This window comes from Schistocerca serialis, chromosome 2 (genome assembly GCF_023864345.2).
Source record: "Schistocerca serialis cubense isolate TAMUIC-IGC-003099 chromosome 2, iqSchSeri2.2, whole genome shotgun sequence".
NCBI classification, from domain to species: Eukaryota; Metazoa; Arthropoda; class Insecta; order Orthoptera; family Acrididae; genus Schistocerca; species Schistocerca serialis.
In genome coordinates, this window is record NC_064639.1 from 1,026,193,246 (window position 1) to 1,026,209,136 (window position 15,891).

At 43.8% G+C, this 15,891-nt stretch overlaps 1 protein-coding gene across 1 annotated transcript in view; it reads right to left on the reverse strand.

Moving 5' to 3' along the window:
• LOC126458438 (DNA polymerase alpha catalytic subunit) overlaps positions 1-15,891 on the reverse strand; it is a 263,548-nt gene that overhangs the window by 192,127 nt on the left and 55,530 nt on the right. The window contains exons 9-10 of the mRNA XM_050095493.1: positions 7,087-7,231; positions 6,603-6,767 (exon numbers count right to left, since the gene is read on the reverse strand). Coding sequence (XP_049951450.1) covers positions 6,603-6,767; positions 7,087-7,231 — 310 coding nt within the window. The remainder of the gene's footprint in view (positions 1-6,602; positions 6,768-7,086; positions 7,232-15,891) is intronic.

Below are 15,891 nucleotides of genomic sequence, written 5' to 3' on the forward strand. Positions count from 1 at the left end.
GTTTTCTTGGACCCATTGCGCTAAGGGATGGACTGGATACAGCACACAGAGGCTCTGAAGAGCATTGAGAGAACCGGGGCATATGACAATTAAAAAACCTGTGTTGCCAGATGTACTGGGTAGTCTGATAGATAGCAAAGAGCTTCGCCGTAAATACTAAGCAGTGTTCTAGAAACTGAGACCAAAAATGGTCTGCACCAATGATGGAAACACACCCGACACCACTGTCAGCCTTCGAGCAATCAGTGTACACAAAGGTACTATCGCTAAGTTCAATGGGAAGGTCGAGAAACTTACAGCAATAGATCGAATGCAGACTAGTTTCCCTAGGAAGTGAATAAAGTCCAAGACGAACATTTGCCGCCAAAGAAAGCCATGGTTATGAAGTGTTCCCATCGGGAATGTGGCAGGTAGCTTGAAGTTAGGCCACTGGAGCAATAACCGAAAGCGAACTCCAGGAGAAAACAGAAGAAGGATGAGCCCCATACTGGAGGTCAAAGGAGTCATCGAAGAATGAGGCATAGGATGGGTGGGCAGGCATAGCAGACAAAACAGCATGCATATCCACTGAGGAGAACATCATGCCAGTACAACAGCGGTATTTTTGTAGCCTCTGCATAGAGACTATCATGGGAATAATGTAAAAGGTGATAGTAGCCAAACGGATTCCACAATGGAGGATTGTATTAAGACAGCACAAGATGGACGTGCAGATGCACAAACAAAACACCCCATAGCCTAGTTTTGAACAGACAAGTGATCATTACAAACAGAGGAGGGTGATCCGATTCGCTCTCCAGGAAGTACTGCTTAGAACATGCAGGAGACACAGAGACTGTGTACAGCATGCAGCCGGGTAAGACATGCGAGAGGACCAACAAGGTTTTCTATCAAACATGAGCCCCAGTAATTTCACAGTTTCAGTGAAGGGAAGAGCAACAGACCCAAGATGTAAAGATGGAGGAAAAAACTGATTGACCCGGCCAGAAATTCATACAAACTGTTTTGTCAGTGGAAAAGCCATTGTCAGTACACAAATGATCGGCCCATCACTGAAGACGCTGTTCAAGTACACAAGTCCATGGAGAACTGCAACAGATAACAAAGTTGCCCATGAAAAGAGAGCTGGAGATGTCTGGCAGGAGACAGACCATAACAGGCTAATGGCTATAGCAAAGAGGATGACACTCAGGACAGAGCCTTGAGACACCCTTTCTTGCTGTCCAACAAGGCTGAATACATACGTACGCTGAAAACTCAGTCTTTTAAAAATTCCTGAATGAAACGAGGCACGTGACCTGGGAAGCCTCACCTACATAGAGTATGGAGGATACCAGTCTTCCAGCAGGTGTCATAGGCTTTCTAGAAATCAAAAAACACGACCTCATTCTGGTATTTCTGCAGAAAACTATTCATGATATGTGTTGACAAAGTGATGAGGTGGTCAATTGTAGAACAGCATGTTCGAAATCCACACTGTGCAGTGGTTAGTAGACAGAGGTTCTAGCCACCATACCAACCGGCTATAAATCATATGTTCCATCACCTTGCAAACACAGCTAGTGAAAAAAATGACGCAGTAGCTAGAAGGAAGACATTTTCCTGGCTGGGCTTAGGTACAGGTACGACAGTTGCTTCACACCAGTCTGGGAAACATACCATCTGTCCAAAAGTGATTGTACATATCAAGGACAAAGTGCTTGCTGTAAGAGAAAGGTTCTGCAACATCTGAATGTGAACACTGTCTGGCCCTGAAATGGAAGATCGGGATGAACTGAGAGCATGATCTAGTTCCTTCATAGTAAAAGCAGCACTGTAGCATTTGCGATTCCGAGAGAAGGGTAGTACCCGAGCCTCCTTCACTCATTTGCGAGGGAGGAAGGCAGAGTGATAGTGGGTGGAGCTTGAAATCTCAGCAAAATTGTGGCCCAAGATGTTGGACAATTTACAGAGTCCACAATGACATCATCTGCTATGGTCAGGCCGGAAATCGGGGAATGGACCTTGGTCCCCAAGAGCTGACAGGGGTTGCCCCACACAATGGAAGAGAGGGAGTGGAACTGTTGATAGAACTAGTAAACGAAATCCAACTTTTTTTTGGTTATCACAAAGACACTGTGCACTCAACTGTTTATAACAAATACAGTTTCCCATCATAGGGAGACGATTAAAAATGTGGACAACACATCCCCTCACGTGATTCGCATCGTGGCAAGCCCCAGTCTCCTATGGGACTTGGACACAGTGCAGTAAAGATAAAGTGCGAGGTATGAAACATTCTGCGGTAGCAAGGATAACGTTTGTGAGGTATCCTACCTGGTCATCATGACTGGGGAAATGATGTTCGCCGAAGGTCACCAGCGAGGAATAAAATCTCCAGTCAGTCTTAGAAAACTGCCAATTGGGTATGCACATAGGTGGGGTCAGCAAATGTATAGCACACAGGAAATTGTCACTCAAAAGAGAGAGAGAGAGAGAGAGAGAGAGAGAGAGAGAACGGACCACTCTAGAAACGACAGGCAAGCTGGGCAGTGCAGAATGAGAGGTCCAAATAGGAATGTGGGTGTTCCAGTGTTACGACAAAAGGGGTTGAGTTGACTGAGAAGGTCAGCTAAGAAGATACCTCTGGGATAGGTCCTCAAAGAGCCCCAAAGGGGATGGTGGACGTTAAAGTCACCGAGCAGCATAGGGGTGAGGGGGTTGATCTCTAAGCTGGAAGAAGTCTGCCCTGGCAACACTGAATGATGGACGGACGTAGAGGGTGAAGTGAGGAAGGATAATGCGGACTGCAATAGCTTGCACTTGCATGTTAAATGAGATGGATTAGCTATGAACATCATCCCTGATCAGCAGCATGACTCCACCATGAGATGGAATGCCATCCTGGAGGGGAGGGGTCAAAGTAGACCAGAAGGAAATATGAGACGTCAAAGCGGTCAATAGGGCACAAATTTGTTTCTTGGAGGCAGATAACAAGTGGTCACTGCAATTCCACGACCAGCCATAATTTCCCCTTATTGGATCTAATGCCACAAACATACCATTTGAGAGGTGTCATAAGGCAATTGGGGAGGAGGAAACAAAGGAAGGGTAGTCATGTCAGCAGCTGCCAAGTGTCAGCCTTCGAAGACTCATTGCCACAGAGCACAGAGGCTGGAAGATCTACAGAGGCATCGGTATTCTCACTGGGTGAGCCTGCGGAATCCAATGCAGGAAAATGGTAGGCGATGTGCACCGGCAAAATGGAGGTCAGCCAGGTGAGGGGATCACGCAGTGCCACGCTTGAAGAGCATTTCTAAGTTGGGAAAGGAGAAGACCATTTCCTTTGCTTGATTTCTTAGAGCCTTTGCAATTGGCAGGTGAAGACTCAGATGTTTGTTGGCTAGAGGGATCTAAAAAGTCTTCGTAGGAGTACTCCTTCTGTTCTTTCTGGCCTGCCAATTGTGTAGCAGGTGGATTTGCCACTGGAGGCAAAGATTTGTTGGCTTGTTGCACAGCTGGAGGAGAAGAAGACAGGGATGTTACCGTGATACTCTGTGATTTTACAACTACAGTGCTGAATTTGATGTCCCAAGTCTGGGTAGGCATCTCCTTAGTGGAGCGAGGCATAGCAAGAACAGTACTGTATGTGCCAGATTGTAAAATGCAGGGCTTTCGATCAGCCAACAACTTGCGAACGACAGGGTAAGACACTTTTTCCTTCACCTGGACAGCCCACTCATTGAGATACATGAAAGATTCTCGGGATGAGGCTGCACAGCCACTATTGCAATTTATACTGTGGGGAGGAGGAGGTAGGCAATCCCCCTCGTGAGCATACCTATCACAACTAACTCATTTGGCCAAGTTTCAACAGGACATGCGAGTGTCATCATAACACTGATACTGGTGGCAGTACATTGGGTTTGGAATGTACGGTCAGACTGTGATGACTTCATAGCCTCCTTTGATATTTGATGGAAGCACTACTGTGTCAAACATGAGGGAAAAAAAATACTGTAGGCGCTAAGATTGCATCAATCTTTTTCATTAGCCGATGGACTAAAGCAACGCCCTGGTAAGAGAGGTTAGTTTGGATTTTTCCCTCGTCAGACCACTGAGCAGTCTTGTGTAAATAACACCATGCAAATAATTCGGCATTCGATGGGTCTCAACACAGACAAACAGTCATGGAGGAGCAAAGTTGCAAGCTGTTGCTGGACTTGAAAATCACAACTGGTCTCCAAAGGCAAAGTGCCATCATGTAAACGAGATCATTATTTCACAGGGCCTGCAATTCCTTCAACACCTTTCTGAATAATAAGCAGATTAATGCGGCAAAGGACTGACCTTTTCAGTACATGATACCACAAGGAACCGAGGGCAACTGGGATATTCTTGGAATCTTTAGCCTCATTCCATTTACATTTAGTAGATGTAGACTGAGATGGTGATTAGCTCATTACGAAAAAATCCCCCAGGATTGCCAGTGGATCCGATGGCATGCTCCTTCCAACTGAGGGTCCCCACAGAGGGGGGCCACCCTTCTTAGGTTATCGTTTATGCTTCAGGTCACACCTCCTGAACTCCTGACAAGCGGACCAATTGCCAATTTAGGGATATAACAGCTCAGGCAATCACCCCTCCATGGTCCTGCCCTATACCCTACCTACCTGTCAGCCTGGGCTGGGAATTATGCATTACCCAGCCACCTGTCATGCATCAAACGCATGGGCCTGCCTTCAGGAGCACACACGCAGGAAGAAGAAAATGAGGAACCTCAATGCTGAAGCGGAGAAAGAACCGGAGAAGATGAACAAAGAAAGAAAAAAGGGACAAAAACAATGGTTAGACTGTTCTAATGTCAGTTACTGAAAATGCGGAACACATTCCCAGAAACATCCCAGACATATTCCCCATGGGAGGGGAGAAAGAACAGCAGGAGGAGAGACAAGACACATGGAAAAGGAGAAAGTGCTGCAAAAGCTGGGGCCCCGTGGTAGCTAAGTATGAACTCACCAAAAAATGGTGAGTCCTCTGGGGGGAGGTGTACTTGCGTACTACTGTAAGAACTGCCAAAAAATGACTTAGAACACAAAAGCAACTGTAGAAACAGAGAAACAGACTGATCAGCTGTTACGGGACATGCTTTGCAGCCAGGAGACCAAGGGATCTGATTCAATAAGACTTAAGGTACTGGCGGCTGTATGTGAACACTATGAAAAGCGATACAGAGAGCCCCTGAGATTACTAAACACCTACACAATTTCTATCAAAAGCATCGTCTGAAACTAAATGGCATCTGGATACTGGTGCGGAAGAAGAAATGTACCATTATTTCACCATGGGGTAGCAGCAACAGCATTCAATACTGGCCAAGCACACTGGAGTATTCAAAACATTTGACATTGTGCTTCTGTGCGGGAGTACTGGAAGCCATGATGTGCATTAAATCTTCTAAAATGGGTACACTCTTCAAGAGTTCCCTAATGGACGAATATGAAAGGTTGGGTTTCATCAAGAAATTCAACCAGCCATGGCATAATAGCCCAGAATTTTAATCAGTACAAATTTGCAGAAAGCATGCTATCTGTACGGAACAGGCAATGAGACATCTTCTAATTTGGAGGTTTTGGTAGGAATTAGGGTGAATGTAGTTAGCATACCAATTGAAGAGGAATACTTAAATCAGTTCATGAACATGTTCTATGTATACATTATGAAACAACTTCCCCAAAATGTCACATCCCTTTCAGCTGAAAGACATCCAGTTCCATATGCCCTCCCTTCCTACCTACACAGACCAGTAAAAAGATGATTTATGATGGTATATGGAACATGAAGTGTCACTGAGACCACAGAAATGTTTTATATTGTGGCACAACATTGATGTCCTTATCGAAGTTCAATAACGGATGCATTATTTCTTTTACATTTTAACAACCACACAAACACAAAGTTACACAATGATTTAATTTTTTGTGACAGTTCAATTCAGAATCAGTTTACCACACAAAATAAATTAAGCATCATCATGAGATGTCACCTCAACACAAAAGGAACATGACTGCTCACATTATTAAGTTACTGTTTGTCAAGGCACTTTTTAAACCGGTCTTTATGCTTTAACATGTTTTACACTACTCAGTCAGTTCAGTGGCAATACAAGGCATTTTACTACGGAGATAGTCTCACGCTCTGTTTAAAAATGTTCTCTAGAGCATCCGACAAATGAAACAAGACTGGTGCCACAAATTAGAGTAGTGTACTTAACAACATCAGTTCAGTTGGTGGCAATTACCCTCAAAGTAAGCATCATTTGAGTCCACAGACTTCTGCATTTGTTCCTCCCACTTTTCAAAAACAATTATGAATGTCCTTTCCATGGGGCTCCATATGGGGTGTGCAGTTTCTGCATTCTGGCTGCTTGTCAACTGACATTGAGTTGATAAATTTTAATCAAACATGTCACATGTAATGACAGTTCAAGCTCAGGTAGCAGCTCCACACTTATATTTTACAACAAATAATTCCTTAGAAACTGAAGCAGTCTTGTATCTTATGTGATGAGGAGGAATTTTTAAACAAATAAAACAGAAATGCCATTCATAAATACTACTAACTTCTTCTCGAGGTAAGAGATATATTTTTCTTTCTATATTCTTGACACTGACACAGCAGCTCACATATGTCTTTGCAGACTGTATGAACACTTTTCCAAAGAGATACACTACACCTGGTTGTTTGAATGGTTCTTCATAGGCATCCAGCCAAAAGAAACGAAGTACCTGCAAATTAAACAATGTATTTAAAACAAATCCGTTTTCAGAATTTAGTTTATCATGCAAGAACAAATTTTATAGTTTAAAGGGGCTTAGGGACTTACTAAATACTGGCAAATGTGACAGAGAATTTGAGATGCTGTGAGTTTATAAACATTTGGGAATATAAAACCAGTAAAACATATTTTAAAAAACTCTTCCTTAAATTCTGTGATCTACAACAATAAACACAGTTATCTCCAGAGGCTCCACAGCTTGTACTCCCATCTCATCACAATAAACATTCTTCAAAAGATATTTATCTCTGGTACTTCACAAAACTTACCTCTTTGTTGCTGCCATTTCCAACAACTGGTAATTCAGAGCCTGAAATGCTGACTGCAGCTGCTTCTGATTCTTGTTTTATATTATCTGTCATTGATGCCCATGCTGCTAATATGTTATCATCTCTGTTGTCAAATTGCTTATTCCTATAATAGAAGGGGGGGAAAAAAAACCGCACTGAATGTCCATTCACAGCTTATAAAGATCACTACATATACAAGTGAAGACAGTGTCACTAATTGTGAGCTTATTGACTCATGCCTGATGTCTTGAACACTTATACAAAGTTACCAAACATCTTCATAATGATTGAGCATTAACTGACTGAAAATGAAATAAAAACGTACAATTGTCAGTGTTATCATAAAAAGCCATATTTTTATAGAACTGAACATACATAAGTGGTAGGGTAGCACTGTATGTGGATAGCAGTACAAGCAAATGTGTTCTGTGGCCGCTGCGAACCATAGAAAAAAGTGTTTTGAAGCAGCAGCAGTTCAAATTTTCAGGAGGAGAAACATTTAGTGTTAGGTATATATTGCTCTCCAAGATCTAGGATAAAAGATTTCCTAATACAACTTGAAACACTACCTAGCAAAGATATTAAAGAATTCCCATGCTTAATAGTAGTTCGCTTCAGATCACCAACGTCAGTTAACTGAAACACAAAAAAAGAATACTGAAACTGGAAATGTAATTGTAGACTGTTGACTGACAAATGCTGGCTGTGGTATCATCCAAAGATCACAGTGCCACACAAAAGTCAGCAATGCATAGATACCACAGGCATTAGATGGGGCTTACGGCAATCCACAATGGCGTATGGGAAGTGCTCCTGAAGTCCATGCCTGTTCCCCAGCACTTTAGTGCCCTGCACTGAGGTCAATACACAGCCGAGCTTGGAGGAGCTCAGCCCCAATGTTCAAGACCTAAACTATAGCAGTCAACATCATCGTGTAGGACAGTGACAGTTGAAGTTTCTGACGAACTTTGGTAAATTTCGCATTTTGTACTGCAAGAGAACAGATTGTTAATTAGTGCATCAAGTGATGCTTTGCTAGCCCATGACAGTTGTAAATGATCCAGTCCTACTGTGGCAAATAAGTGTGTGAAAATTAAGTAAATATTTTATTCAGTTACGTAACAAAGTGAACTAATGTTTCATCTGTTCTAGATGAGCACTTCTCCAAGAATCATAGAACACACAATTATGGCCGGACGAAGTAGCTTTGTCTGGTCACAACACTAAAAATTTCAACACACTGGAAATGTTTCTCAGATAAGCAAAGATGGAAAAGATATCAGGAAAACTTTCAGTTCAACCTTAACTCACCTAAACACTGCTTGTCTAGAGGTCCGCAGAGAGATAAATGTAATACATATTAGGAAATGGATCACGAAAGAAATCGTAAATGGCAAAGAAGAATTAAAAGACTTGACATACGGAATAATCGGGTCTACTATCGGATGTTTGTGTCACTCTGGAACAATATTTCGGCCACATAACTCGTTGCCTTCTTAAGATGCTACCTGAGACAGCCATATTGGAGGATCTTGTCCAGTATTTATGCTCAGAGAGTGCTGGGAGCTCTGTTTGCCATCCGTGCCCGCCTGGCGCTGCTTGTAAGGTGTTCTCTATTCCCCGGTGCTCCCTCAGACGTCCGCGTCCGACTTGGTCGTCATCTGTAGCAACTCTCTGAGGCCCGTCCTGCATCGGGCATTCCGTTCGCGGTCCGCGCCCGCCTAGTGCTGCTCCTGAGGTTTTGGCCCTTTCCTGGTGCTCCCACGGACGTCCACACCAAGCTCGTCCACTATCTGTGGTCGTGGAAGCTGTCTGGGGCCGGACCCGCGTTATCTGCCATAGCGGAGCACTGTCTGGAGCTCAGTCACTCAATGGACTACAACAACACCAAAATTGTGACACAGACGCCAAGATTTTGGGACAGTGTCATAAAGGAGGCCATCGAGATCAAGGTCACAGACAACATAATAAACCGAGACAGCGGTTACCAGCTCAGCTCGGCGTGGAGTCCGGCTCTGGAGCTTATCAGGGCCCAACGAAAGGAACCAAGAAACTCCTCAAGAAGTAGTAACACCGCATGGGCAGCACCAGGCGGATGCAGACTGCGAACACAACTCCCAACACGGGACAGGCCTCTGACAGCCGCCACGACTGGAGATGATGGACATGCCAGGCGCGGATGACCGTCTGAGCACCAGGGAAGTGCCAACACCTCAGGAGCAGCGCCAGGCGGGTGCGGACCGCAAAGGGAGCACCCAACGCGGCACAGGCCTCAGACAGCTGCCACAACCACAGATGATGACAGAATCGGGCGCAGACGTCTGACTGAGCACCAGAGAAGAGAGAACACCTTACAAGCAGCACCAGGCGGGCGCGGACCGCGAACGGAGTGCCCGATACGAGACAGGCCTCAAACAGCTGCCACACCTGCAGATGGTGGACAAGGGGGGCGCGGACATCTGTCGGAGCACCAGGGAAGTGTCAACACCTCAGGAACAGCGCCAAGCGGACGCGGACCACGAATGGAATGCCAAACGCAGATCCAGCCCAAAACAGCTGCCACGACCACAGATGGTGGACAAGCCGGGCGCGGACATCCGTGGGAGCACCAGGGAACGGCCAAAACCTCAGGAGCAGCACTAGGCGGGCACGGACCGCAAACGGAATGCCCAACACAGGACGAGCCTCAGAAAGCTGACACAGATGAGGACCAAGTCGGGTGCGGACATCCGAGGGAGCACTGGGGAAGAGAAAACAACTTACAAGCAGTGCCAGGCGGGCACGGACGGCAAACAGAGCGCCCAGCACTCTCTGGGCATAAATACTGGACAAGATCCTCCAATACGGCAGTCTCAGGTAGCACCTGAAGAAGGCAATGAGTTATGTGACCAAAATACGGTGCCAAAGTGACACAAACATCTGGCAGTAGACCCGATTACTCCGCATTTCAAGATCTTGCAGGGAAAGCCTGAAGAGTAACATTAAAAGACTTGTTTAAAAGATGTAGGAAATGTAATAGTCAAGCAGATGGTAGAATATACAGACACAAGAGAAAAGAATATAGCAAAATGATAATGCATGCAAAAACTAGATATTACAAACATCAAACTAGAATTTCATCAAATATTTCTAAGACATATATACAAATAGGAATGAATCAAATAAGACAGGAAGTAGGAACAGAGTTCTTAAAGCACAAGGGGACGAACTGACTGGCTCATGTGAAGTATGTTCCACTTTAAATCACAATCATGTAAATATAGTACAGAAGCCAATAAAATAAATTGAAGCACTGACTTCAAAAAACATATAGTTTTGCCAGAAACAACAGAATAAGCACTCCTATTAAATTGAACTTACAAATGTGATCAGATCACTATGAAACCAAGACACATATGGCATATGTGAAACATCTCCAAAAATAATCGAACATTGCACACAGTATCTAACTATGCCTCTGACATTCACAGCGAAACTGGTAATGGAGAAGGGTCTGCCTCCAGCATGACTGAAAAAGAGTAAATTAATGTCACTTTATAAGGATGGTGACAAGGGGATCCTGGATACTATGGACCTATAACAATTGCACCCACCTTACTGAAAACTGTAGAAACAGCTATTAAAAACATTGTAATAAAATTCATAGAAAAATAAGCTATCCTGGATCAAGCAGAGCATGGGTTCAGGAAAGAGAAATGTACAAAAAAAAACAGCAGCAGCAATTTCCATGACACACAGTCAGAGTTTGGAAGAACAGAATAATGTCTGTACCATATTTCATGATCTCTATGTGTGTGCCATAGTACTGTGTTCAGTAAGTTGCACAATATGGTGTCAAGGGAATGCAGCCAGTGTATTAAAATCATCTGCAGGAAACAAAAAGTAGAATTAAGATACACGGGAAACAATATGTAGGAAATTTTTTCACTCTGATTTTCGTGTGGTAAAGTGTAGCATAGTACAAGACTCAATATTTGATCTGCAAATGTTTATATAGTATGTGAATAACATGGCAGCCTCAGTAAGAGAAAACTCATCATGTATGCAGATGATACGCCTGTCCCTCATTGCAAGTAATAGCTCAAAAAACAATTTAGAAACAAGAACTATCATGGACATAGAAAGGGCAAATGAATATTTTAGTGAATACAGTCTATTTATAAATGAAAAGAGAACAACTTACATGGAAACAAATGCAAAGAGAACAACACATGTAGAAGAACTAAACATGAAACTTCGCAATGTGCCTCTAACAGAAACTGACAGTAGCACATTCTTGGCATTGACAGACAGACAAGACTTATGATTTGGGAAAATCATATGGAAATAATCTGCTCAAAAGTAAGCAGCAATGTATTTGTAACGAAGAAAATGTCCCACGCAGGGGATGCAGATACACAGTAAAAGGTGTACTATATAAATAAAATTTTAACAGTACCCTCTTTGTATATACTTAAACTATCATGTAACTAAAATTAAATTTACGCCAATGATACACAGAGAACTATACAATTACTGCGTGAAAGTCAAAGATAACATTAAAGTTTTTGTTTTGCCTACTTTTCATTACTATACACATAAGTCTATTGTAAAATAAAACAAAGGAAACTCCAGGATGGAAAGTAACATTATTATGAAAAGAATAGTTGCTGCTCAGCATATACTGGAGATGCTGAGTCGCAGACTGGCACAACAAAAAGACTCTCACAAAATAAACTTCCGCCCAACAAGGCCTTCAAAGAAAGTAGACAATACACACACACACACACACACACACACACACACACACACACACACACACAAAGCAAATACATATGTAGCTCGCACACAAATGACCACAGTCTATGGCACCTGAAGTCACACTATGAGCAGGTGTGTATGATCAGAGGCAACCGGATGGGGGTAAGAAGGAGGCAGGGACAGGGAAAGGGAGGGATAGCAAGGAAGGGGATAAAATGGAGAGAAAGAAAGTAGGGCAGATAGGTGCAGTCGGGGGGTTAGATGGAGAGGGGGGGGCGGGGGGGGGGGGAGGGTTAGTGGAAAAGCAGACAAGCAAAAAGACTGGGTGCACTAGTGAGATACAGAGGGCCGTGTAGTGCTGGAATGGGAACAGGAATGGGGGCTAGATGGGTAAGAACAATAACTAACAGAGATTGAGGCCAGGAGGGTTACAGGAAGATAGGAAATATTGCAGGGAGAGTTTCCACCTGCACAATTCAGAAAAGCTGGTGTTGGTGGGAAGGATCCAGATGGCACATGTTGTGAAGCAGTCATTGAAATGTAGAACGCTGTGTTGAGCGGTGTGCTCAGCAACAGGGTGGTCCAGTTTTGGCCACAGTTTGTTGGTAGCCATTCATGCAGACAGACAGCTTGTTGGTTCTCATGCCCAAATAGAAAGCAGCTCAGCAATTGCAGCTTAGCTTGTAGATCACGACTGGTTTCACAGATACCCCTGCCTTTGATGGGATAGGATATGTTTGTCACCGGAATGGACTAGATGGTGGTGAGAGGATGTATGGGACAGGCCTTGCATCTAGGTCTATTACAGTGATATGAGCAAGGGGTTGTGAGCAGAGGTTGTGTACGGATGGACGAGATTATTGTGTAGGTACAGTGGGCATCAGAATACCACTGTGGTACATGAACATTTATACTCCCCAAGCCACCCAATGGTGTTTGGCAGAGGGCACTTTACGTGCCACTGTCATTACTTCCTTTTCCTGCTCCAGTTGAGTACGGTTCGCAGGAAGAACATCTGCCGGAAAGCCTCCGTGTGCGTTTGAATCTCTCTAATTTTTACATTCGTGATCTCCTCAGGAGGTAAGTAGGGGGAAGCAATATATCCGATACCTCATCCGGAAATGCACCCTCTCGAAACCTGGGCAGCAAGCTACACTGCGATGCAGAGCGCCTCTCTTGCAGAGTCTGCCACTTGAGTTTGCTAAACATCTCCGTAACGCTATCACGCTTACCAAATAACCCTGTGACGAAATGCGCCGCTCTTCTTCGGATCTTTTCTATCTCCTCTGTCAACCCGACCTGGTACGGATCCCACACTGATGAGCAATACTCAAGTATAGCTCGAACGAGTGTTTTGTAAGCCACCTCCTTTGTTGATGGACTACATTTTCTAAGCACTCTCCCAATGAATCTCAACCTGGTACCCGCCTTACCAACAATTAATTTTATTTTATATGATCATTCCACTTCAAATCGTTCCGTACGCATACTCCCAGATATTTTACAGAAGTAACTGCTACCAGTGTTTGTTCCGCTATCATATAATCATACAATAAAGGATCCTTCTTTCTATGTATTCGCAATACATTACATTTGTCTATGTTAAGGGTCAGTTGACACTCCCTGCACCAAGTGCCTATCCGCTGCAGATCTTCCTGCATTTCGCTACAATTTTCTAATGCTGCAACTTCTCTGTATACTACAGCATCATCCGCGAAAAGCCACATGGAACTTCCGACACTATCTACTAGGTCATTTATATATATTGTGAAAAGCAATGGTCCCATAACACTCCCCTGTGGCACGCCAGAGGTTACTTTAACGTCTGTAGACGTCTCTCCATTGATAACAACATGCTGTGTTCTGTTTGCTAAAACTCTTCAATCCAGCCACACAGCTGGTCTGATATTCCGTAGGCTCTTACTTTGTTTACCAGGCGACAGTGCGGAACTGTACCAAACGCCTTCCATAAATCAAGGAAAATGGCATCTACCTGGGAGCCTGTATCTAATATTTTCTGGGTCTCATGAACAAATAAAGCAAGTTGGGTCCCTCACGATCGCTGTTTCCGGGATCCATGTGGATTCCTACAGAGTAGATTCTGGGTTTCCAGAAATGACATGATACGTGAGCAAAAAACATGTTCTAAAATTCTACAACAGATCGATGTCAGAGATATAGCCGTATAGTTTTGCGCGTTCTGCTCGACGACCCTTCTTGAAAACTGGAACTACCTGTGCTCTTTTCCAATCATCTGAAACCCTCCGTTCCTCTAGAGACTTGCGGTACACGGCTGTTAGAAGGGCGGCACGTTCTTTCGCGTACTATGCGTAGAATCGAATTGGTATCCCGTCAGGTCCAGTGGACTTTCCTCTGTTGAGTGATTCCAGTTGCTTTACTATTCCTTGGAAACTTATTTCGATGTCAGCCATTTTTTCATTCAAGCGAGGATTTAGAGAAGGAACTGCAGTGCGGTCTTCCTCTGTGAAACAGCTTTGGAAAAAGGTGTTTAGTATTTCAGCTTTACGCGTGTCATACTCTGTTTCAATGCCATTATCATCCCAGAGTGTCTGGATATGCTGCTTTGATCCACTTACTGATTTAACGTAAGACCAGAACTTCGTAGGATTTTCTGTCAAGTCGGTACATAGAATTTTACTTTCGAATTCACTGAACGCTTCACGCATAGCCCTCCTTGTGCCAACTTTAACATCATTTAGCTTCTGTTTGTCTGGGAGGATTCGGCTGCGTTTAAATTTGCAGTGAAGCTCTCTTTGCTTTCGCAGTAGTTTCCTAACTTTGTTGTTGAACCACGGTGGGTTTTTCCCGTCCCTCACAGTTTTACTCAGCACATACCTATCTAAAACGAATTTTATGATTGCCTTGAACTTTTTCCAGAAACACTTAACATTGTCAGCGTCGGAACAGAAATTTTTGTTTTAATCTGTTAGGTAGTCTGCAATCTGTCTTCTATTACTCTTGCTAAACAGATAAACCTTCCTCCCTTTTTTTATATTCCTATTTACTTCCATATTCAGGGATGCTGCATTGGCCTTATGATCACTGATTCCCTGTTCTGCGCTTACAGAGTCAAAAAGTTCAGGTCTGTTTGTTATCAGTAGGTCCAAGACGTTATCTCCACGAGTCAGTTCTCTGTTTAATTGCTCGAGGTAATTTCCGGATAGTGCACTCAGTATGTCACTCGATGCTCTGTCCCTACCACCCGTCCTAAACATCCGAGTGTCTCAGTCTATATCTGGTAAATTGAAATCTCCACCTAAGACTATAACACGCTGAGGAAATTTATGTGAAATGTATTCCAGATTTTCTCTCAGTTGTTCTGCCACTAATGCTGCTGAGTCGGGAGGTTGGTAAAAGGAGCCAATTATTAACCTAGCTCAGTTGTTGAGTATAGCCTCCACCCATAATAATTCACAGGAACTATCCACCTCTATTTCACTGCAGGATAAACTAATACTAACAGCGAAAAACATGCAATACTACTAACAGCGACAAACACGCCACCACCGGTTGCACGCAATCTATCCTTTCTAAACACCGTCTGTGCCTTTGTAAAAATTTTGGCAGAATTTATCTTTGGCTTCAGCCAGCTTTCCATACCTAAAACGATTTCAGCTTTGCTTTCTATCAGCGCTTGAGGTTCCAGTACCTAGCCAGCTTTCCATACCTAAAACGATTTCAGCTTCGATGCTTTCTATCAGCGCTTGAGGTTCCAGTACTTTACCAATGCAGCTTTGACAGTTTACAATTACAATAACGATTGCTGTTTGGTCCCTGCATGTCCTGACTTTGACCCGCACCCTTTGAGGCTGTTGCCCTTTCTGTATTTGCCCGAGGCCATCTAACCTAAAAAACCGACCAGTCCATGCCACACAACCCCTGCTACCCATGTAGCCACCTGCTGTGTGTAGTGGACTCCGACCTATCCAGCAGAACCCGAAACCCCACCACCCTATGGCGCAAGTTGAGGAATCTGCAACCCACACGGTCGCAGAACTGTCTCAGCCTCTGATTCAGACCCTC